Here is a 22,223-nt window from a genome sequence, read left to right as displayed (position 1 = left end):
CCTTCCTCCCGTGTGGGCTAATTCTTGAGCCAGGGATATTACTCCCTATGCTTTTACGTTTGGCTTAACTTCTTTAACTATTGGTAACAGGGCTCTTGTCCAGCGCTGCCTCTGTATTTTAGTGAGATTACGTTCATCCATTTTCTGAGGGGGAGTTTTCTTGTTCAGGTTCCGGGGCTCTCTTAACCCGTGAGTAGTGGATCCAGGTAGGTCGTTCCTTTATTCGGACTGCCGTGAAGGTGGTCAGCAATACCTGGAACGGTCCCTCCCACCTCTCTTGTAGGGGTTCTCCTAAAAGATTCTGAACATATACCCAGTCACCAGAGTTAAAGGGGTGCAACTTGTTATCGGGTTGTCTAGGCTGTTGTCCTATTACTATAGTGGCATTTTTGTCAAACTGTTTCTCTATCGCAGTAATGTAATCATATACATACTGGTTGCTTATATGATCTATAGCTTCACTGTTCACAATTTGCATTGCATAGGGTCGCCCATACAGGATTTCAAACGGGCTCAGCTTTTCTTTTGATCTGGGCTTGACTCTTAATTGAATCAAGGCAATAGGCAAGGCTTGGTACTATTGCAGGTTGGTCTCCTGACATATCTTGGCAATTTGTTGTTTAAGAAGATGATTCATTTTTTCTACTTGCCCACTGGCTTGGGGCCTATAGGGTGTATGCAATTGCCACTTGATTTGTAGTGCCTTGCTGATTGCCTGAACAATCTTTGCACAAAAATGCGTTCCCCGGTCCGATGAAATATTTTTAGGTATCCCAAACCTTGGTATAATTTCATTCAGTAATACTTTAATCACTTCTTTTTCTTTACATGTCTTACATGGAAAGGCTTCAGGCCACCCAGAAAATGTGTCAGTTAAAACTAACATATATCGATATCCCCCTTTCCTTGGGAGTTCGGAGAAATCAATTTGCCACATTTCCCCTGGGAATTTCCCTTTGTTAATTGCTCCCAAGTGTACTTTTGTTCCAGTGTTTGGATTGTTTTTCAGACAGCGCTCACACCGGGAGGTCACTTGTTTTATGGTAGTATATAGTTTAGGTCCTGCTATTCTACTTTTAAGATACTGATAGAGGGGATCAAAACCCCAGTGAGTTTTCTCATGTTCTGTCTTTACGAATTGCCACATTATATTTCCTGGCAATATTAACTGCCCTGTTTCCATTTGGCCCCATCCACTATCTAGTAGCTTGCCCTTATTTCTCTGTATCCACTTATGATTTGTTTCTCGATATTCCGGTTGGAAGTTAGTATCCAACTCTCCAGGTACTAATGCAGTTACTAGTAGTCCTTGACCCTTTATTGCAGCTAACTTGGCTTCTGCGTCAGCTTTCCTATTACCTATTTCTGGGACGGTGTTACTTTTCAGGTGTCCTTTACAATGCATTACGGCCACTTGGTCCGGGAGCTGGACGGCTTCCAGTAGTCGTAGGATTTCTTCTGCATGTTTTACAACCTTCCCCTGGGTGGTTAATAATCCTCGTTTCTTCTAAATCGCTCCATGAGCATGCACTACGGAGAAGGCATATTTAGAGTCCGTCCACACATTTATACATAGTCCGTCTGCCAATTCAAGAGCCCGGGTGAGGGCTATCAACTTTGCCTTTTGTGCAGAGGTCCCCACAGGTAAAGGATTTGATTTAATCACCTGTTCCGTAGTGGTTATCGCATACCCAGCCATCCTCACGCCTTGTTTCACAAAGCTGCTGCCGTCTGAGAACCAGTTCTCTGCTTCCGGGATTGGTATCTCTTTGAGGTTAGGACGGCTGGAGTACACTGCTTCAATAGTTTCCATGCAGTTATGCTCAAGTGGTTCCTCTGGTGTCCTTCCTTCTAAAAATGAAGCTGGATTGACAACGTTAGTGACCTGAATTACTATGTCATCAGATTCAACTAGTATTGCCTGGTACTTCAGGAATCTCGAGGGTGACAGCCAATGGCCACCCTTCTGTTCCAATACTGTCGATACAGTATGAGATACTAATACTGTCATCTTTTGTCCCAATGTGAGTTTCTTGGCCTCTTCAATGTTCAGAATTACGGCAGCAACTGCCCTTAGACATGTAGGCCATCCTTTGCTCACCTCATCTAGTTGCTTCGAGAAGTATGCCACAGCTCTTTTACATGGTCTCAGCTGTTGGGCCAACACCCCCATTGCCATTCCTTGGCGTTCATGAGAGTACAACCAAAAAGGCTTCGTCACATCTGGCAAACTCAGTGCCGGGGCCCTCATAAGTTCTTGTTTTAATCTTTTGAATGCTGCCTCAGCCTCAGGAGTCCACTCGACAGTCCTTTTGGTGTCCTTGAGTAAGTCATATAGTGGCTTTGCCAGTATCCTGTACTGGTATATCCATAACTGGCACCATCCTGTCATCCCTAAAAAGGCTCGTAAGTCTCTAGGTGTTTGGGGCTTAGGCATCTGGCATATAGCTTCTTTCCTTGTTGTTCCTAGAGATCTCTGTCCCTTTGAGATTTCATATCCCAAATACACGACTTGTTTTTGTACTAACTGGGCCTTTTGTTGGGAGACTCGGTATCCGTTTAAGCCCAAGAAATTTAAAAGCGAAATTGTCCACTGAACACAATCTTCTTCTTTCTCATTTCCTAGGATCAGATCATCGACATACTGTAGAAGAACGCCATCTCCTGGCGGCCGTTCCCATTGCTCTAGCTCTTTAGCCAATTGGTTCCCAAAAATTGTGGGACTATTCTTGTAACCCTGGGGCAACACCGTCCATGTTAATTGAGTTTTTCTCCCCCCAATGGATTCCCATTCAAAAGCAAAAATCTTCTGACTTTCTGACGCTAAGGGAAGGCAAAAGAATGCATCTTTTAAATCCAACACTGTAAACCAGATTAAGTTATCTTTCAATTTGGTTAAAAGGGTATATGGATTGGCCACTACCGGATGTATAGTTTTTGTAATTTCATTTACAGCTCTTAAGTCCTGTACCAATCTATATGTTCCGTTTGGTTTCTTTACTGGCAGGATGGGTGTATTAAATTCAGACTCACATTCTATTAACAATCCTAATTCTAAAAACTTCTTTATTATGGGTGTTACTCCCTCTCTGTCTTCCAGCCTTAGTGGGTATTGTTTTTTATTTACCGGCTTTGCCCCTTGTATTAATTCAACCTTTATTGGTGTTGCTTGTTTCGACCTCCCAGGTGTGTCCGTTGCTCAGGCCAAGGGATACACTTCGTCCATGATTCGCTTGTTATTTTCATTGTTTCGCTCTGGCTCAACGCTGCTCATAGCTAAGCTTAGAGCAGCTATCCATCTGTCTTCATTAACCAAAAATTCCAATTCCCTCTTACTAAATTTAATGACCGCTCCCAAGTTCTCCAGCAAATCTCTCCCTAATAAAGGCTTAGGAGAATTAGGTAAATACAAGAATTGGTGTATTCCCATCTGTTTCCCAATTTTATACTTTAAGGGTTTTAGGAAAAATGCCTTTTCTGGTTGGCCTGTTGCACCTATGACTCTTACAGATTCATCACTTTGTGGTACCAATTTTTGATTTAAAACCGAGAATGTTGCTCCAGTGTCGACTAAAAAATCTAGTTCTTCATTACCCTCCCCCAGCGTTATTTTAACCAGTGGGTCCGCTAGGGAACAACCCACCGGTCCTCCTCATTGATTGCTTTGATGTGCAATAGTGGTGGCAGAGTTAGCACTTTTTATTGCCAGGAGGGGACAGTCCCGCTTCCAGTGACCTATTTGCAGGCAGTGGGAACACTGATTTGGTCCTATTCTCTGCGATACGTATGCACCTCCCCTTCCTCGCATGAAGTTACCACGACCTCTTCCTCCTGTATTAGATCCAGGGACCCTGCCCCCGGTCCCCACAGGGTACTGGCCATATGTTTCAGGGAATCCCTGGGTCATAGCTACCAAACGTGGTGGCTTCCCTGCTAGTTTCTTTTCTTCTCTATTGTTATATACTCTCCAGGCTTCCGTCATCAATTTTTCCAGATTTTTGTCGTCTGGGTGACCTAATCTTTGTAACTTTCTTCTTATGTCTGGATTACTTTGTCCTATAAACAGCCCGACCAGTTGTGCAATGCCTATTTCCGAAGCGGGATCCAAGGGAGTATATTGTCTCATTGCCTTTCTGAGTCTATCTAAGTAGTCGGTAGGTGATTCCCCTGTATCCTGTCTGATTTGATATAGGGCAGCCCAATTTATTGCCTTAGGAATCGCATTCCTTAAACCCTCGGCAATTATTTCTCGATATTGCTTCAACATTGCATAGTCTTCTGGTCGGTTCACGTCCCATCTCGGGTTTTCTCTAGGGAAAATATCCCTTAAATCTCCCCGTAAGGACCTCGCGTGCGTCTTAGCCGCATTTAGCACCAACTCCTTCTCAGTAGGAGTAAATGCATTCAATAACAAGTCCGTATCCTCCCAGTCAATGTCTTGGTTCCTAGCTATTAATTCAAATCTCTGTGCTATACTTTCTGGTTCTTCCCTGAAACTCTTCACTGCCTCCTTCCATCTATCCAACTCCCCTGATGAAAAGGGGACCTTTATTCTTTCTTGTTCTCCTTTGAGATTTATTACTTGTCTAAGGGGAGCAATTAAACGACTATCTGCTTTCTTTCCTGTTTTCCCTTTGCTGCCTTTTTGCTTCGCCGACCTGGTTTGATAGGAATGGCTGGCACCTTCTGATTCATCACTGTCACTGCTACTTTCAGTGTCTGTTTTGCCTTTCAGTCTTCTTGTGTCTGGGGTTTTCGGTAATGTCCCAGTTTCTGCAGCGTTGGCGGTTTCTATTCTGCTTTTTTCTTGTGTTGTGTCGCTCGAAGTATCCTCCTCGCTATCCTGTTTTTCCACCGTTCCTGGCGTCACAGGAGCACCTTTGATTGTTTTTGTTTTTGTGGCAGCCTCAAATATTTGAAATCTCTGTATCAAGTCTGTTATGTCCATAAGGCTTTCTTTTTCACTATCACTATCTTGTCTCTTTCTATATTTAAGACATTGTTTTCCAATACTGCAGGCATCACAACAACGCTTTTTTGCTTTAGAATTCTTCTGATCTTTTTCTAGTGCTAACACAAAAGGGTCTTGGGGTGGGATATTTACCCCACAATCTCTCTGCCACTCTGGTTTGTCTCTCAATGAAAAAAACATTTCACAATATATAACCTCATCCCACTTTTCCAATCTGCGGAGGAACAGAAGGAGCTGCAGCATTGTATTATAATTCAAGCTCCCCTCAGGGGGCCACTTTTCTCCCTCGTCTAAGGTATATAATGGCCACCAGTCTTGACAATACTTTAACAGCTTCTTTTTACTCATGTTTCCACCCGGGACCCCTCCAAACTCTTTCCAGTGTTTCAGAATACACCCAAGGGGGGTTTTTAAATTTATTTCTTTACCTTCCTTACTCGGTTGACTGCCCATTGTCAATATTTACTCCCACTAGATTGTCAATCGCTTCGTTCGTCTCTAGCCGGCCTTCTCGCGAAGGACGCGGAAACGTAGATCGGAACTCCTCACTCGCTTCGCAGTCAGACTGCGTCTCATTCACTCTCTTTCACACTCTTGCACTCCCCTCTGACCACTAGATTGTCAATCGCTTCGTTCGTCTCTAGCCGGCCTTCTCGCGAAGGACGCGGAAACGTAGATCGGAACTCCTCACTCGCTTCGCAGTCAGACTGCGTCTCATTCACTCTCTTTCACACTCTTGCACTCCCCTCTGATTGTCAATCGCTTCGTTCGTCTCTAGCCGGCCTTCTCGCGAAGGACGCGGAAACGTAGATCGGAACTCCTCACTCGCTTCGCAGTCAGACTGCGTCTCATTCACTCTCTTTCACACTCTTGCACTCCCCTCTGATTGTCAATCACTTAATATTGGATCAAAATAATAATGTTACCAGGGGAGGCCACAAGATGTCGCTGTAGACCGCAGGATTTTCAGATGGTCCCTGGTGCAGCTTGATTCTATTATTACAACAGGTCTGAAAGCATTAGGAGAAAGACTAAGCCTCGAGTTCTCTTACAGAAATATTCCACGCACTTAACCATATGCAGAGCTTGCTCTGAGAAACAATGGTCACACCTTATATATGACACCCCTGGCAAACGATCTTCATCAAAAATTAAGCCACTGCAAACATTACATCTAGCAATCATAAACAGCGAACATTCACAATTTGGACAAATCTTTATCAGAGGCTCAGAGGAACAAAGCCCTTCTACAGACAGCCTTTCAGTACCTTTTCCCATACAGAACTCTTGAAATCCAATAGCTTACAGGAATTAGTTAACAGCAGTCTCCTTCTCTTTTTTTTTTTTTTTTTTTTTTTTTTTTTTTTTTTTTTTTTTTTTTTTTTTTTTTTCTCTTGTAATTCAAAAGGCTAAAACAACACAATTATTAGCACCCCACTCAACATACATACCAACTTCACATATAATTCAAATAGCTAAAACAACACAATTATTAGCATTACACTCAACATACATAGTAGCCTCACATATAGTTCAAACAGCTAAAACAACACAATTATTAGCATCACACTCCACATACATAGCAGCATCACATATAGTAATAAGTTCATACGCTATTCTGCCTTCGTGAGATTCAAATCCATGTTCTTGAGGGGACTCCAACCCCTAAAAAAAACCTCTTAAAATCGGGGACTCTAACCCCTTTCAGGACTCAGGCTCAGGGGACTCTAACCCCAGACCTGGGAGCGTCCTCCTCGCCCTGTTCGATTCAGTTTTATAGTGCACCTTTATTCCTTCATTCAAATACGGTTATAAATACCTTTTGATCCTTCGAGAGGTCCTTGTCCACCGGTGTATGAGACCAGGGGTCAGGGAGACTGTCCGACAGCAAACTCGGTCGTGGGGGCGCCCTACAGTGTCCCCAGCCCCTCGGGTTTCAGCACCGATGGAGCAGGACAGTCCCACCAGAGTCGCCAGAATATGATGCCCAAAAAGGCAGAACAAACTGTTTAGAGACAAAGTTTTAGTCCATAAACAGCAAGGTATTTATTAAGACAACGTTGGGAAGCCCCCGACTAGCGTCGGACAAAGAGCTTCAAAATCTACAGTGAGAAGCTACAATATTTATACATTTTGGTGAGGGATTACAGTATTCTTACATACATATTCATGCATAATTATAATATTGCAATATAATATTCATAGCAGGCAGAGTTGGGGCGGAGCTGTCCATTTTGAGGAATATTATGAGGGGAGATCCTGTTACTTCATCAGGTGGTGGTCGCATTCTTGCTCCTCATCCTCATGAACTCTGTATGATCTTGCAGTGGGTTTTGCCAACTATGGTGTTCTGGTTTCTTTCTTGGGATTAACCTGTCAATTTGTTGTTTAGCTAAGCACAGGTCTACGCTAATTGGATCGTTAATTATGACTCCACTGAAGGTTAAACCTTATCTCTTGGAAACTCCCATGAAAGTTGGGTGCTCTTTGTAAAATCCCCTAAGTTCTGGCTTTTCTCTACTTCACCTTATAAAGAATTCAACATACTAAAATCAAATTGTATCTAATCAGCAAAAAAATAAACTTCACTTTAAATATGCTGGTTTAATACTTTCTCCCTAAAACATATGTAACTTCTTATTGGTAATTTACTGATTGATTCCCAAATGAAAACTTTAGGTGCTTCATTTTAATTCATTGGCTGGGAAAAGTCTTGTGTGAGGGGAGAATCCAAGAAAGCTTTCAGCTCAAATGAGCTGCTGCTGGAACTGAGTGGATTGAATAACTGAAGAAACTATTTAGCCAAGAACTCGTTCAGCACATTGTGGGTGTAGGCACAAGACTGAACCTGTATTGGACCCTGTTTTCAGCAAGCTGCTGCTTGCCAGGAAATTCATGCAAGCTGATTCTGTGCATTCCACTTTGCACATGCTCTGTGCCTGGTACAGTTTGGAGATTAAACCAAAGAACATTAATTTTCATAATTTTTGCAGAAGTTCTAAACTATATGTTTTAGCACAGGAGACGTGCAGACATACATATTAATAATGGTTGAGGTGGCTCTTGGTTAGTCACATTGTGTAACCGTATGCTTAGATAGTGTCTTTCTCCAGTGATTGGGGTTTTTTTATCCTTAAAATTTCTGTGACAAGTAAGGACCACATGAATATTTTAAATTAAGTGTGAGTAATATATATGGATGACTGAAGTAGTAATAGATACTACAATAATTTCAACTTAGTTTGATGTGTTTGTTTTTAACACTGATATTGATTATTGTGATTATGATTTCCTTAATTTTGAAAGACTGATTCATGCAGATGTATGGCTGTGGGGTTTGCGTGTTCCAGCCTGCAACTTGCTCATTGCAGAATGTGGTACAGCAGAAGCTCGCACAGGTCCCCAGTTTTGCCCACGTCTGTTGTTGGCTTTAGCCCTTCATTGACTAGAAGCACAAGAACCAGCATTACATCTCGATTTCGTGTGCATATGTACATTCGAGTGGGACTTGGAAGTCATGCAGTCCACTGAGACTTCAGGAGACTCAGTTGGAGACTTAGAGAAGACATGGTGTACATCTCTAAAATCATTGAATTAATCTTTTATTTCCTGGTATTTCATCAATTTTTGTCATTCATTTGTATTATGTGTTGATGCCAGCCTGTTTCAAGCAAGAAGAACAAAATTGTTTCTCTTGAAAAGACTGTAAACTCGTGTTTGGACACTTAAATAGTATCTGTGCACATGTTCAGGATCTCTTTAAAATATGCTATCTATTGTCTTTGAAACCCTGAACTAGTGGATCTGATGAGATGCTATCTCAATTTTCTCTATTTCCGTTGAAAAGGATATATTAAAATTCCCAGTTAGGTCATCAAGTTGTGAAGCCCCATTTGGGTTTTTAACTGATAGAAAGAAGAAAATGAAATTAAATCTTCTAAAGATTTGTTTTGCTTTGTTTTATAGGTTTTTGTCAAGCAGGCAAGGATTTACGGTTAGTATCTCTGTGCATGGAGCAAATTGATATTCCAGCAGGCTTCCTGTTAGTAGGAGCAAAATCTCCCAACCTTCCTGAGCACATTCTAGTCTGCGCTGTTGACAAGAGGTTTTTGCCAGATGATCATGGAAAAAATGCACTTTTAGGTAAGCGATTTTTTTTTTCTTTGTGTCATAATAATTCAGAAAAAAAAAGTTCAAAATTATCCAAAGTCACTTCAGCTAATAACCTTCTATTAGAAATAGGAGAGGATTGATATCATTAAATTAAATCTGTAGATGAACCTTCCTTAAAAACCCATTTTAAAAAAGTCCCTGATTCCACAATTAACCACAATTGAATCTCAGTGATTGCTGTGTGAACAGAAGTCAGTTGCAGCCCTGGAATTCTAAATGTGAACTATCCATATACTCTATCTCTACTGAAGCTTACAGCATTTTCATTTCAGAAGAAATATGCTCATGCAAGTATTGAAGATGAACTATCTATTTTTCTGTGGATTAGGGGACAAAGTCTGCCCTTACCTCTATCAGGAACATGGCTCTCAGTAGGAGCTCTGAAAGCAATTTGTCTTTCAAAATCCAGTACATAGGGAAAAAAACCCCACCAATTATGTCATAATCGATTACATTTATGAGCTTTAAAACTTTAATACGGGAATGCTTCTTGGTAATTGAAGTCAGGCACATGTGAACCTAGATTTCCTGCCTGGGTCACAGCTGGTAGAGATTTTAGCAGGCTAGTAAAAGTGGTTTAATGTATTTTGGCTCCTTTAGCCTGTTTTGAATTTACTCTCTCATTTCTCCCTATAGTCATTGTGCAACCTAGAATATATTCAGAAAGACCTTTCAACAGGCAAGAAATTACAGTGATAGATAAATGCTCTGATTTAACTACATTGCTCAAATTCTGGTACAGACCAACAATACTTGTGTAGAACTATAGAAAACACCTTGGGTTTATCACTTTAGTGTTATTTCTCCCTTAATCCATTAAAGATGCTACTACACACTGTAAATCTTTGGACCTAAGGCAGAATCCCACTGGCCTGTTTTAGATAGGAGCTGTGGTGTGATGTGCCCTCACAGGTTACGGTTGGGAATATGGGGTCATGGGGAACTCTGGTGTATACTCCAGGATTCAGAGGAGCTTCTCCCCTGCTAAGTAGGGGAAGTGCTAAGAGTTGATCAGTAAGAGCTAACTGATAGACAGACAGATGGAGTTTAGTCTGCTTAAATGTGGTAGTACTTTCTTTGTTGGTAAGGCTTCCCCGTGCCCCAGCTTTGTATCCATCTATCCTCTCTGGTATCATTTGATAATGAGCCTAGTGATGCACACCTCTGGCACTGCTGATGTTATGTATTTAAATACCTCTAGGCTTTTGTAACTGGTACCTATGAGCAAAGAACTGACTCAGTAGCTCTGTGAGACCCTGGTGACTGTTTCTAACAACTGTGGAGATGCAGCAGAAGGGAAAGAAGGGAAAGATGATTCAGTATCAGGAGAAAGAGGATGAGGAAATCTGCTTCTTGGCATCCTCATCCAAGATGATAATGAGGCCCAGTAGAGGCTAAAGACAATGGCCTAATTAATAAGAGTTTTATGGAAAATGTGTTTTATCAAAACCACTGAATATCTTTTTCATAAAACAATTAATCTGGCTGACAGGTGAATGTAGGAACCAGTGTTTTCCAAGGTGCTTGACATTGTGGAAATTAATGATAGTAGCAAAGATGAAAAATTGATTCTGTTACAGATCTTGAACTGATTACTTAATGGAAAAAACCCCAAACAAACAAAAAGCATTTCTTCTAGGGAATTTAATCTGCTAGTACTATTACAAATAATCATTGATGTTTCAGAGAGAGTATTTCTTCATTAAGAGTTGAAAGCAATTTAGAGATGAGTGGCATGACAAATAAGCCAGAAGAGTTTAATTGTTCAGCATTAGGTAGTAGAGGGTTGATTCAAACAACAAAGATTTTAAGGCAGACCCATTTCAGAACATGCCTTGTGCTTTGTTCTATGAAATATTATACTGGTGCCATCTATATGCAACACTCCCATTAACATAGCTGTGAATGGCACTGGAAATCAACGGTGCTTATAGTCCTTAGTCTGGATCTTATCCTCCAAACCTCAACTCAAAATTTGACCCCCTTCTGTGAAACCATGTTGAAAACATTGCATGCAGAAAAGTAGCCTTCTGCCTTTGTTGCTAAATCTGTTCCTTTCATGAGAGGTTGTAGGTTTTTAAAACAATTCTGAAGCACTCCTAATTTTAACCATGAAAATCTTGACACCAAGGGATTGTGTTTAAGACTTTTCTAAGATGTAATGTCCAGCTTAGTTGGAAAGCACTTTGTATAAGGAGTCTCAGAGAAAATTTATTAGATGTTACTTTCAGTCATATGAAGTTGCTGCTATAGATTATCCACTGTTTTGAGAAAGATGCATTCAGTTTGGGACCCATGGTTTTTTAATGTAGAGAAAATGGCTGTTTTATTTTTTTTCCTTATGAAAATTTCCTAGCCTGATATCATAGCTCTCCCCCTGCCAAGTAGTTGATCTTCTCTGCTCTCTGTGGAGTGGAAAATTGGTGGTAGGATTCTGGCATAAGTTATTATGCCCCAGAAAGATGGAGGAGTTTCAAAAAAATGAAGACTATAATCTGCCTGTGTTTAGCCTCCTCCTGACACACATGTGCTGTGCAGGGTGTCTAAAAAAGCTGTCTGACTGGAGGCCTCCAGTCACTTTAAACTGGATGTGCAGGTAGGTTGAAATGGCCTTATTCCTAGCAGATAGTACAAGACATTTACTCTGTATGTGTATCTTCTGCTTCATTCTTCCAGGATTTTCTGGGAATTGTATAGGCTGTGGAGAAAGAGGATTTCGGTATTTCACAGAGTTTTCCAATCATATCAACCTGAAATTAACTACTCAGCCAAAGAAGCAGAAGCACTTAAAGTACTACCTAGTAAGAAGCTCCCAAGGTGTACTGTCAAAGGGACCCCTTATTTGCTGGAAAGGTAATAAAGGTGACAATTAGGGGTTTTTATGTTATTAGTGTGATATTGAATGAAAAATTGAAAGTCGCTGTGAAAATTTACGCATTCAAAAGTAACCACTTGAAGGAAAAAAAATCTCACTGATTTCACTGAAGTCTGGATTTTGCCAAAGAGGTTTATTTGAGTCTTAATAGTAACTATACAATTGTAAATGTTCTTCCATTTCCCCATACTCTCAGTAGGAGCCCTACATTTGCCCATCTTCAGATGTGTAGTCATCTTGGTAGAATAAATAAGGAAATTCAGTCAGATGATTCTTTTATATGCCTGAAGCAAGGTGACTCACAGCCAGGTCTGCAACATTGGTTTTCCGCTGATACTCATCTTAGCAGGTGCAATTCAATCTGTTTAATGCCTGAGGACAGCTAGCATGCCATAGGATTAAGAAAGTTCATGTTGCTGATGTTGGGGAAGAAAAGACTTGCATGCTCCTGCCATTTACAGTGTTTTACACCTGGGCTTACCCTCTTCCAAAGGAGCCTGTGCAATATTGTTATGTGCTAAAGAGATTACATTTGTGACCTCAAGGCAAGGCAGTCATGGGCTCCCGTTTTGGAGGCTGGAGGTATTTGGGGCTAGAACCATGCAATGACTCAAGAAGGGAATGGTTTACCTACTCGTTGTCTGCTAAGCTGGTTTATATGCAGACTCCTGACTTTCTCAACTGTTGTCTCACTTAGTAAAGACAGCGTTCAATCTCCTCCCTGTTGTTCCAAAAAGGTTAATGTAAGGAGAGAAGCTCCACAGGACAGACATCTGAAGAGTCACATCCTCATGTGAATAGCAGCATGACACCAGAAAGAGATGGTTATCACCAAGCTGTATGAGTGATTATAGTTTGTATCAGTTAGTGGTTCAAAGGGATCATGCCTTCAGTTTATTTTCTGTGTTACAAGTATATTTAACTACTGCTTTAGAGTGGATGTGGTTTTTCAACAGCATTTTCCCCAAAAATAACACAAATATTTAACTTGGTAGTGAAGTTCCAAGTACAGAAAAAGGAAATGTTATTTTAGTTTTGTAGTTGAGGTTGGTGTGTGTCCTGGTAAATGCAGTCAGGACTAATGCACATGTGGAAGAAGTAGATACTGGTTTCGCTTTTGGTTATATGCTAATCACAAGTGTTCTGAGGACCCATGATAGTTTAGAAAATCAACCAAGAATCAGCCTCATGGGCATTATTTTGATAGGTTCTATCCACATATTGCTACCACTTATCTGGTAACCTTTCACCCATTACTTACATTATAGGTCTAATTAGAAGAAGAGAAATGCTTTTAAACACCCCCTTCTCTTCAAACAAAACTGATTAGATCTCAGCTTTAAAAATGGATTAATGTGGGATTTTCAAGGTGACTTTCTCCTCCCCCAACTCAGGTTTTTATCCAGACAGACACAGCACTCAGATCTCTCTGAAGCTTTGTGGAGGCCTACTAAGAATCTGGGTTTCACCACAATTTCTCCTTTTAAAGGACAACAAATGATTGTTTGTATACAGGTTGAGCCACAGAAGTCACTGAGTGTTTCCTGGGACATCTCCAAATCTCTTGGAAGCTGCAAAACGAGGGCTCTTGCCATTTTGCAGCATCTGGTCTATATTTGCTTGGTGCTCTGAGTGTTCCCAAGGGAAGTTTTCTTAATTAGAAGACAAAGTTTACTAAACTGTGAGATCTGTATGTCCATTGAACGCTGCCATTTGCCACTGTTTGTTGTACGTGCTGTGTGTGTGCTTGTAACATTTTGCCGCCTCTCACCGCCGTGTTGCTGAACTTCGCTGCTGTAAGGCAGACCTTGTTAATATGTACTGTAGCTGCTTCGTTTGCAGAATGTAGGAGCAGGCAATCATCTGCTGCTAGCCTCTCTGCTAAGCCAAACTCCTCGGTGTCACCGTCCGCGACCCCAGAGGGTGGATCAGCTAATGGATACAAATCAGGGTTCACTCAGACAGGTAGGAGCTGAAAGTGCTGTGAAGATAACCATTGGGGGTGGTAAGTTACCTCAGATACTGGTGACTCAGGGATGCTGTAAGCAACTGGGTATTTACCTCAAGCCATGTATAGATTACAGTGGGGGGAATGCCCTTCAAAATTTGCTTTGAGGAAGATTAAAACTCAGGTGAGGCTGAAGGTTAGCATACAACCATAACAACAATTGGTTTAAAAGTATTAAGTAATCTTTTGATTAACTTATTTAATTCTGAACCTCCCTGTGTTTATTAATTTTTTTTGTGCATCTCAAAAAAATCTGAATTCTACATTTATAGGGAGGTGTTTACTTAGCATAAAGATTAGGCTAATTGTCTTGAAAAGGAAAATAATCTCCGTTCAGGGCTGGGAGATGCAGATTTTAGTTTATTTACTTGCTTCTTTATTTATTTAAATTTTATTGTGCACAAAGGTGTATTTACAATAGCAATTTCCCTTTAGGCATACAGTGGGTTTGCATTCTATAAGCTATCATGCATCTTATAACTATTCTAGAAAGGTGTTCATTATATACTTAAACAAGGAGAAACTATAAATCAAATAGACATTGACAGACTAAAAGGCAGCATCTTAATTTCATGTATATATTCATTTATTGCCAGTAGCCAAGGTGGTATTGCTTGAACTTTTTTTTCCGCATTGCTTTATTGCAGCTTCATCTGTTACATGTTTTTTTGGCTGTTTGTGCTATTTCTTGAAAATTTAAAAATAGGAAAAAACTTTCTGTCAATTTTTGTATGTTCCAGAAGATATATTTCTCTAGAGGAGAATGAAATGCAGATAAAAACCGAGATAGTTATAACACTTTTTCCACTTAGAAAGTATGTTAAAAGGAATAACAAAAACAGCTGAACATAGCCATTTTTATGAAATTGTAATCACTGATTAGTATGTTCAGAGGCACTTTCCCCAGTGGTCACCTGTGTCTCTGTTTAGGAAGCTATATGCTTTAGGTTTTGGTTAAAATTTAATGAGATGCTTGTCTAAACACATCTGCATTTCATTACATGATCCCTTGGCTTCCAGATCCTGGCATGAGAAATGTGCAGATGCATGAGTACCTATTTATTTGCAACAAGTAACCTAATATTTACACAACTTTGTCTTCTATTGTACCTGCCAAGTTAATAGATACACCTTTTATATATTGCTTTCTCCTTATCACTCCCTGTGATTCAGTCTGCTTGGTGTTTCTGTGTGTCACTATTTGTACTCTTAAGTCATGCTTGTCACAACCTTTTCATCTCCTTCTACTGTTATCTCCTAGTGAAGATAATGCCACATACATACACATGAATCCCCTGTGTGTGGGAGAAGTGGGGAGAGCACCTTTTAATCAGTGGTGTGAATTCTGACATGTGTCACCTGTAATGGAGGAGGTCTGACCGTTTCTCTGCTAGGCTCTGCATAGGTCTTTGTACTTGAGTTTGCTTCTTGGTTGTTTTAAAACAGGGCTACTTATTACCAGGTTGTTTTCTGAAATTGTTTTCAGTTCGTCAACTCATACCCATTTTTCCCTTAAAAAGTTGTGCTGATATTTCTGGTTTCTGCCCTTGTAAACAAACAGTTCAGTCTCCGAGTTATAGAAGGAACCTCTAGGTAGACAGTTATGGGCACACAGTATCAAAAATTCAGTTTTAGGCAAATACATGAAAGGGAAAACTTCAATTCAGGTGTTGAAAGGGGGTTAAGCAATTAGAAACAAGGTTTTGCAGCAGAAAGATGAGGAATTTAAAAACTGATAGTACTGCAAGTCCTGCTTAGGCAGTAGTGTGGTGTTTAGGCATATACCAGCCACATCCACATTCACAGATAAAACTTCAAGAAGATGTATTAGAACTAGAGATAGGAAAAGAAAACCCCAAAGCTTCTGGACAGTTTACTTTGAGGAAACCTTTAACGCTACGTATTTGCTACATCATATTTAATGACAGACTGGTGTTTTCCTCTGAAGGCCTTGACCTGGTGGTCTATTTTGTTAGCCATTCAGCATATTTCCTGTGAACACAGACAAGATTTTCTGGTAGGGCAGCAGCAGCAGAGGCTTCTGTGTTTGTTCTTCATCTCAGTTACTCTGTCTGGCAAAGCAGGCCTTCCTCCCCAGCCTACTTGTTGCAAACTACTTTCTGGACAGATGCTGGATTAATATTCTTTCACTCTAACTAAGGATTTGGATTTGTCAGTATATGAGCCTCTGAAAGTCAAATTTTTCGTGAAGTAAATTGTGGGTATGAAATGCCTGATGTTAAACTAAGGGCCTACATGCTGAGAGGTTTGGAATCGGTTCTGATTTATGGTTTTATACTGGAAAAGTATTAAAATTTGTTTGTTCTTCAGTTTATCCTTCTATAAAATAAGGTCTATAATTTTTAGCCTTGGTAAAGTGCTCTAAGGAGTGAGTTGGCATTTGTTAATTCATGCAAAGAGTTTGGGCTCAGATACCCTTAATTTTTACCCTGATTTGTAAATGGCTGTTCACTTTTCATAGCTTTATAGACAGTAGTGCTGTAAGGAGGCTATGTTTTTGGGTCTGTTTTTTTTCTGCCCTATGTCAAGCTCAGCTGTGCCTGACAGAGATTCAGTATCTTGTTCTTGAAAATCTCAGGTGATGGAGTTTCCATAACCTCTTTAGACAACTGATTCCAGTGCTTGTTCTCTATGCTTGCTGCTGGCAAGTTACACAAGCTCTTAGCTTTCTTGTGTGAAACATGGGATAACTGTGTTTACTTGCCTATCCCATGAGAATATTTTGAAGAGCAATGAGATAGCCCTTTCTACCATTAAAATATTTTTTGAGTATGCCTAAACGCAAAATATTGAGGGAGAGATCCATCGTACATTCAGTAGATTGTGAGATTCTACAGAAACATCCAGTTAAATGTTTGTTATAACTCCTAAAAGATAGCAATATATGGTAACTTAAGTGGGAGTGTAAAAAAGTTGCCTGCATTATATGTAGAGAGGAGTTTAGATAAATGCATATGACTGCCCATGTGTATGTAATAATTTTTAATACATATGTTTATATATAATTTTTAATAATTAATTAAACAATTTTCTGTTCTCAGATTCTTCAGTATTCAGTCCAGCAAAATCATCTTCTGCTGTTAACTTAAGTGGAACGCAAGACCAATCTCGGAACAAGAACATCGTGAAACCACTGGCTCTGTCAGTACAGCTTGTAGGAAAAACATTTGCTGCAAGTATGTATGGCTTTGTTTTCCATAGAGAGAGGCAAGGGAATTGTCAGCTTAACAGTCAAGAAAGGAGAGTGTAATCTCTTTGGTGGAAAAAACATTCACTAGCATTTTCCAGAACTCTCATATTCTTGTAGTGTTCAACACAGACATTTTTGCAGTTATTACAGTCCCCAAACTTGAGCCACACCTTGGCTTTCAGATTTGACAGAGTGCCTGTGATATCCCTTTTTGCACTTCCTAAGATATGTAAGAGAACATAAATGTTACCTCTTGATATCACACCGATTCTTGCCTCTGTAACTGAGAGCTGCATGTAGTTCTGCATTTCTAACAGCTTTAGTTCCTCAACATACATTTAGTGGAATTCAGTCTCATTTAAAGGAGTTTTAGTATCTCTGATGTTTTAATTACTTATTTCTGTATGTGTGTTTAATAAATTAGAAACTTCAACTGTGGCATTTAAATCCCTACTGACCCTGTTGTGATATTCGGATTGTTTTATACTTTAGCTGGTTAGTCCTTTGAGCAATGAAAGAAAAAAATGATCACACATCACAAGGCAATATGTTTGAATAAGAAAATATACCAATATATTTGATCTATATATGCACATGAGCATTACATTTTATCCATGATGTATTACACCTGATCTTTAATACAACATATGTCGTATGGGACATAATATTGTTATTTGCTATCTAATGAATCATTTTTGTGAAATACCCTTTTCCCCTCATCTTGTGTAAGTGAATTATTTTGCACTGAAATGTCTTCCCACCATTTCAACCACTTCTGTAACTGACCCGTGTCCACCGCACCTTTCCATACCCCATGGTTTACTCAGAATACAAAAGGGAGCTTCAATGGGCAGGTGAGGTTATTCATGTTTTGTAACTGGCAACCTGAGAATCTTGTGCCCAAATTTTTTTTGAGGTTTCCAGCTGGAGAGTTCTACGTAGCATCATTTGAAGCCAAATACCTACTTCTCTAATACTTCCTCTTGCAGCTGAAATCAGCGAGCTGCTACACCATCTCCTGGTGTTGCTCCTGGAATGTGTTCCTGAGAGCTAAATGCTTGTGGAGCTGGCAAGATAACATCAAGGAGCTGTAATCCTCACTGGGCTCCATGTCTGTTCTATGCAGTTTATTCCATTTTTTCTTCTTCTGCGAAAACTAGATCCTGAAAAAAAAATGGGAAGGAGCTCAGATGAGTGAAGATAACTTCTTGAGATCCTCCATTGTTATTAATTTCATTTCAAGGCCTGGATATAGAGGATCCTGCCAGTCCTTGCTGGAACTGGAGGATGATCTTAGGCAGAGGTAGCAAAATTAAGCATAGTTTGCCTCAGTAATGCTCAGACCATGTATACCTTACAGCAAATTGTCCCTTCTTCCCTGCACAATCTCCTTTGCTAAAGCTTCACATGAGAGCCCTGTTAGGTAATACATTGCATGTGGATGGATGGGGGAAAATTTGTAGGTGCACAAAAGTGGCTTAAAAATCTTTACAAACTGAATTCGTGATGTGCCTTTTTAAAAATTTTCACTGTCTAAAAAAAGTATCACAAATGTCTCAATACTTCTTTGTGCATGTTATTTCCTATTAAATTTTGGTGGGTTTGTTTTGGAGGTTTTCTTCCCACCTACCCTCCTCACCGAGAAACCTTGTTAGGATTTTTCAGCCTGTGCCCTAATGTTTCTCTGCCAGGTACACTTCATATTTTCTTTCCCTGGAGTATGTTTCTTCCAGTCATGCATCTTGCCCTGTTCTTTTGTGTCTGTATGTGGCTGCATCATTTTGTTTGTTTTCAAGATTTGTCTCAAGCAACGCACGCTCTGTATTTTATTATATTCAGCTCCTCTTTCCCTGCGTGCCACTGATGTTGCTAATGGAAACGCAAATGGAGGAAGAAGTAACGTATTGAGTTCTACAGTCTCTCGGCCAATGCCTCAATTGACATCTCCAAGCCCTGGCTGTGCACCTGGAGACCAAGGTCAAGAAAGCCTCTCTGTTCTTTTGTTCTAAGTTGCATTGGATGTTGAGCCTGAAATTTGTGATTCTGTTCTTTTTCCCATCATAGCTGTTCCTACCATTCAGGCATTACAGCTCCACTTGCTTCTTGGCATGACCATTAATGATAATGCTGGAATTTGTAACACAACAATATTTTTCACATCATAATCTGGCATCTGTAGATCTAGTTATAAACCTCTGGTGCTCTGTGGTGTGATACCTACTCAACACCAAGGTGAAGTGGAAATGTGAGCTGGAATTTAGTCGTTTGGTAGGATGGGGTTTAGAGTAAGTTTTTTGCTTTCCTTCCAGCACCAATGTCCAGTTCTGGACCACCTAAGAAACGTCACCGGGGATGGTCTCCTGGCTCCCCAGTCCCGCCTCCTGGTTTGGCAGTGCCTGTTCCTACGATGCGGCCTTCAACAAGAACAGGTAAAACTTGAGTAATACTGATGTGTCATTTGTTAAACCATATTCTCAGCTGGACCAGTAACCCTGTGCTGCATCTCAAGTGTTGCACAGCAAACATAACTGATCTTGTTCATGTAGTTAAGGACACCATGGAGACATTTTCAGATGGTCCAGAAAAGCACACATGATTGTCTGCTTCTTGTTGTTGTAATCTAGGATTGGGCATGGGGAAAGTAAAACTATTAGAGAAGAGTGAGGAAAGGAGGATTCAAATAATGTTATTAAAAATTCAAGGCTAAAAAAAAATAAAACCAAAATTTCCCACCTGTAACTCAGTTGTTCTAAGACTGTGCAGATGTATGGACATAGGAATATATTTCAAGGATTTTCATTAGCCTGGACATTGAATGTTGTGTCTCAGTCTGGTATGGCATGCTACAGAAACTGTACACTCTGTTTCTGCACAGGAAAAACAGCCTTATATAATTTTGGCCTAAGAAAGGGCACTGATGATGTCCACTAGGTCATGTTCAGTAAAAATACAAAGTGAGACCAAATGTTTGTTGTGCATAGAAGAACTCTAGGAGGGATATATAACATCATGACATGAAATTAAATTAATTAAAAGTACTCACCCAATATCCATGTAGGTACCTCTTTACACATAATTATTAATAAAACTGTTCATGATTTGAGTATTTTTCAGTTGTGAAATTCAGGGGAATAAACAGTTACTTATTCTTGTGTCTATAGAGTGAGAGAATAAATATCCAAGGAATGAAAAATCCAACATGCACAATGTATTTTTAACTCTGCTTTGGAGATATTTGAGATACTGGGTTTGAGATATCTTGGAATTTTTTTCAGAGATTATTCATCATAGGAAGAAAGGTTACATGGTAGTGCAGGCCTGTCTAACTGAACAACTCAAATTGCAGCTTTTGTCAGTTTCTAGCTTCAGAAACCTGCTGAAAACACATTATATAAGGCAATCTCCCCATTTTGTTAGTTTGTCTCCACTAATTTGCTACGTCTGTTGTGTACTCCATTTTCCACGAGTCTTTAGTAGTATTTTTTTCCATTGGATAAACAATCTTTCCTGGTAAAATACATGCATTCAGTCATCCTGCCTTTGATGCTTTTCTGTTGATGGCATTGTTTGAAAAAACCACCCAATGAAGTCTGAGAAACTTAATCAGTCCTTATTCTGAAACCTGATTACAGATTACAAAATTCCTGCACTTTGTTTCTTTCTACTTATGCAAGCTGCTCTTGCTCTTTCATGAGTAAAGCCTGATTTTTATCCTGATAGCAACTATCTAAGGACATCTTTGAGATTTTGGCCTGATTTTACTTTTCTTATCTACATATATTCTAGGTCAGAAGTCAGAGCAGTTTCTTCTCCTGTATTGAGAAGCAGTATTGAGGGGTGGCCTACATGTTAGAGGTGGCCTTTTGGCTTAGTACTTGGCTTTGTTTAAAGATGCATATTCAAACCTATGTTTTCCTCTCTGTCTTACCAACAATACAGTGGTCAGAAAAAGTTTTATTTTAGGGAAGGGGCTATGGGAGGATATAGGGTCTTAATTTAAATTACTTAAAACTATAGCAGGAAATGCAGAGACCTTTTGAATTTTATTACAGTTAGTGATTTGTGGTAATTTTTTTCGTATTTGTTCATACGGGCAAATCACAGTATGAGCCTTTTAGTAATGGAAGTTTCTCTTTTCTTTATTTTATAGAGCCTCTTTTGTCAGTCCCAGTTCCTCAATCCATGTTAACTGGAATTTTACAGCCTCAACCCATCCCAGCAGGGGAGACTGTAATAGTTCCTGAAAACCTGCTGAATAACTCAGGAGTCAGACCAGTGATTCTGATAGGTAAGTCTTATACTGGGGATCAAATGCTGCATTTGGTATTAATATACACTCCCTAGGAGAAAGGGGGTTCTTTATTTCTTTTTGTTGATTCTGGCATTCAGTACAACACAGTTTGTCACAGATAGTTTCCTTTATTTACTCAACATTTCAAACCGAGAGTCAGTCGATTTCTGGAGAACCTAATTTGCAAAGAGGTCACAACTAGGTCAAATTTATGCAGAGCCATTGGCCAAATCAAGGTTTTATACAAATAAGGTTTTTACAAAATCCAGGAATAGAGTATTTCCAAGTAATGAAAATAGCTTTCTGGTATAAACAACTTATAAACCAAGTAAATATTTCCTGCAGTATTTGTAGTTCAGATCTTGAAGCCCCAGGATTTTACATGAGAACCAGAAAATTGATTTGAACTGAATAAACAGAAATAAATCATACTAACTTTTTTTGTCATTTATAGTCCATACTTCTTGTAAGCAATTGAGATAACTGATCACGCTTCAGGCTTTTAAAATCCTTTGGCTGTACAAAGTACATTTTTAACCCTTAGGAAAACAATGCTTTTACTTTAGAAGTATGATTTACAATGTCAATATTCCTTCCTGAACTATTTGGGCATACTAGATAATAAAAGATGGGTCAGATATGCTGCCAGAATTTTGATGAGGGATTTTTTTTTTACTCTAAATTTCTTCTAGG

At 39.7% G+C, this 22,223-nt stretch overlaps 1 protein-coding gene across 13 annotated transcripts in view; it reads left to right on the top strand.

The window, feature by feature from the left end:
• The window catches only part of GREB1L (GREB1 like retinoic acid receptor coactivator), a 147,524-nt gene that overhangs the window by 83,539 nt on the left and 41,762 nt on the right, over nt 1–22,223 (top strand). For 7 of the 13 annotated variants that reach the window (XM_071554699.1, XM_071554708.1, XM_071554703.1 and 4 more), the window contains 7 exons: nt 8,939–9,115; nt 11,822–11,998; nt 13,848–13,985; nt 17,091–17,225; nt 19,079–19,216; nt 19,549–19,668; nt 21,390–21,527. In XM_071554699.1, the coding sequence (XP_071410800.1) occupies nt 8,939–9,115; nt 11,822–11,998; nt 13,848–13,985; nt 17,091–17,225; nt 19,079–19,216; nt 19,549–19,668; nt 21,390–21,527 (1,023 nt within the window). The remainder of the gene's footprint in view (nt 1–8,938; nt 9,116–11,821; nt 11,999–13,847; nt 13,986–17,090; nt 17,226–19,078; nt 19,217–19,548; nt 19,669–21,389; nt 21,528–22,223) is intronic. The other 6 variants (XM_071554705.1, XM_071554709.1, XM_071554701.1 and 3 more) reach the window with 2 other exon arrangements.

Source organism: Pithys albifrons, chromosome 4, assembly GCF_047495875.1.
Source record: "Pithys albifrons albifrons isolate INPA30051 chromosome 4, PitAlb_v1, whole genome shotgun sequence".
NCBI classification, from domain to species: domain Eukaryota; kingdom Metazoa; phylum Chordata; class Aves; order Passeriformes; family Thamnophilidae; genus Pithys; species Pithys albifrons.
This window is presented reverse-complemented; position numbering and strand designations above follow the sequence as displayed.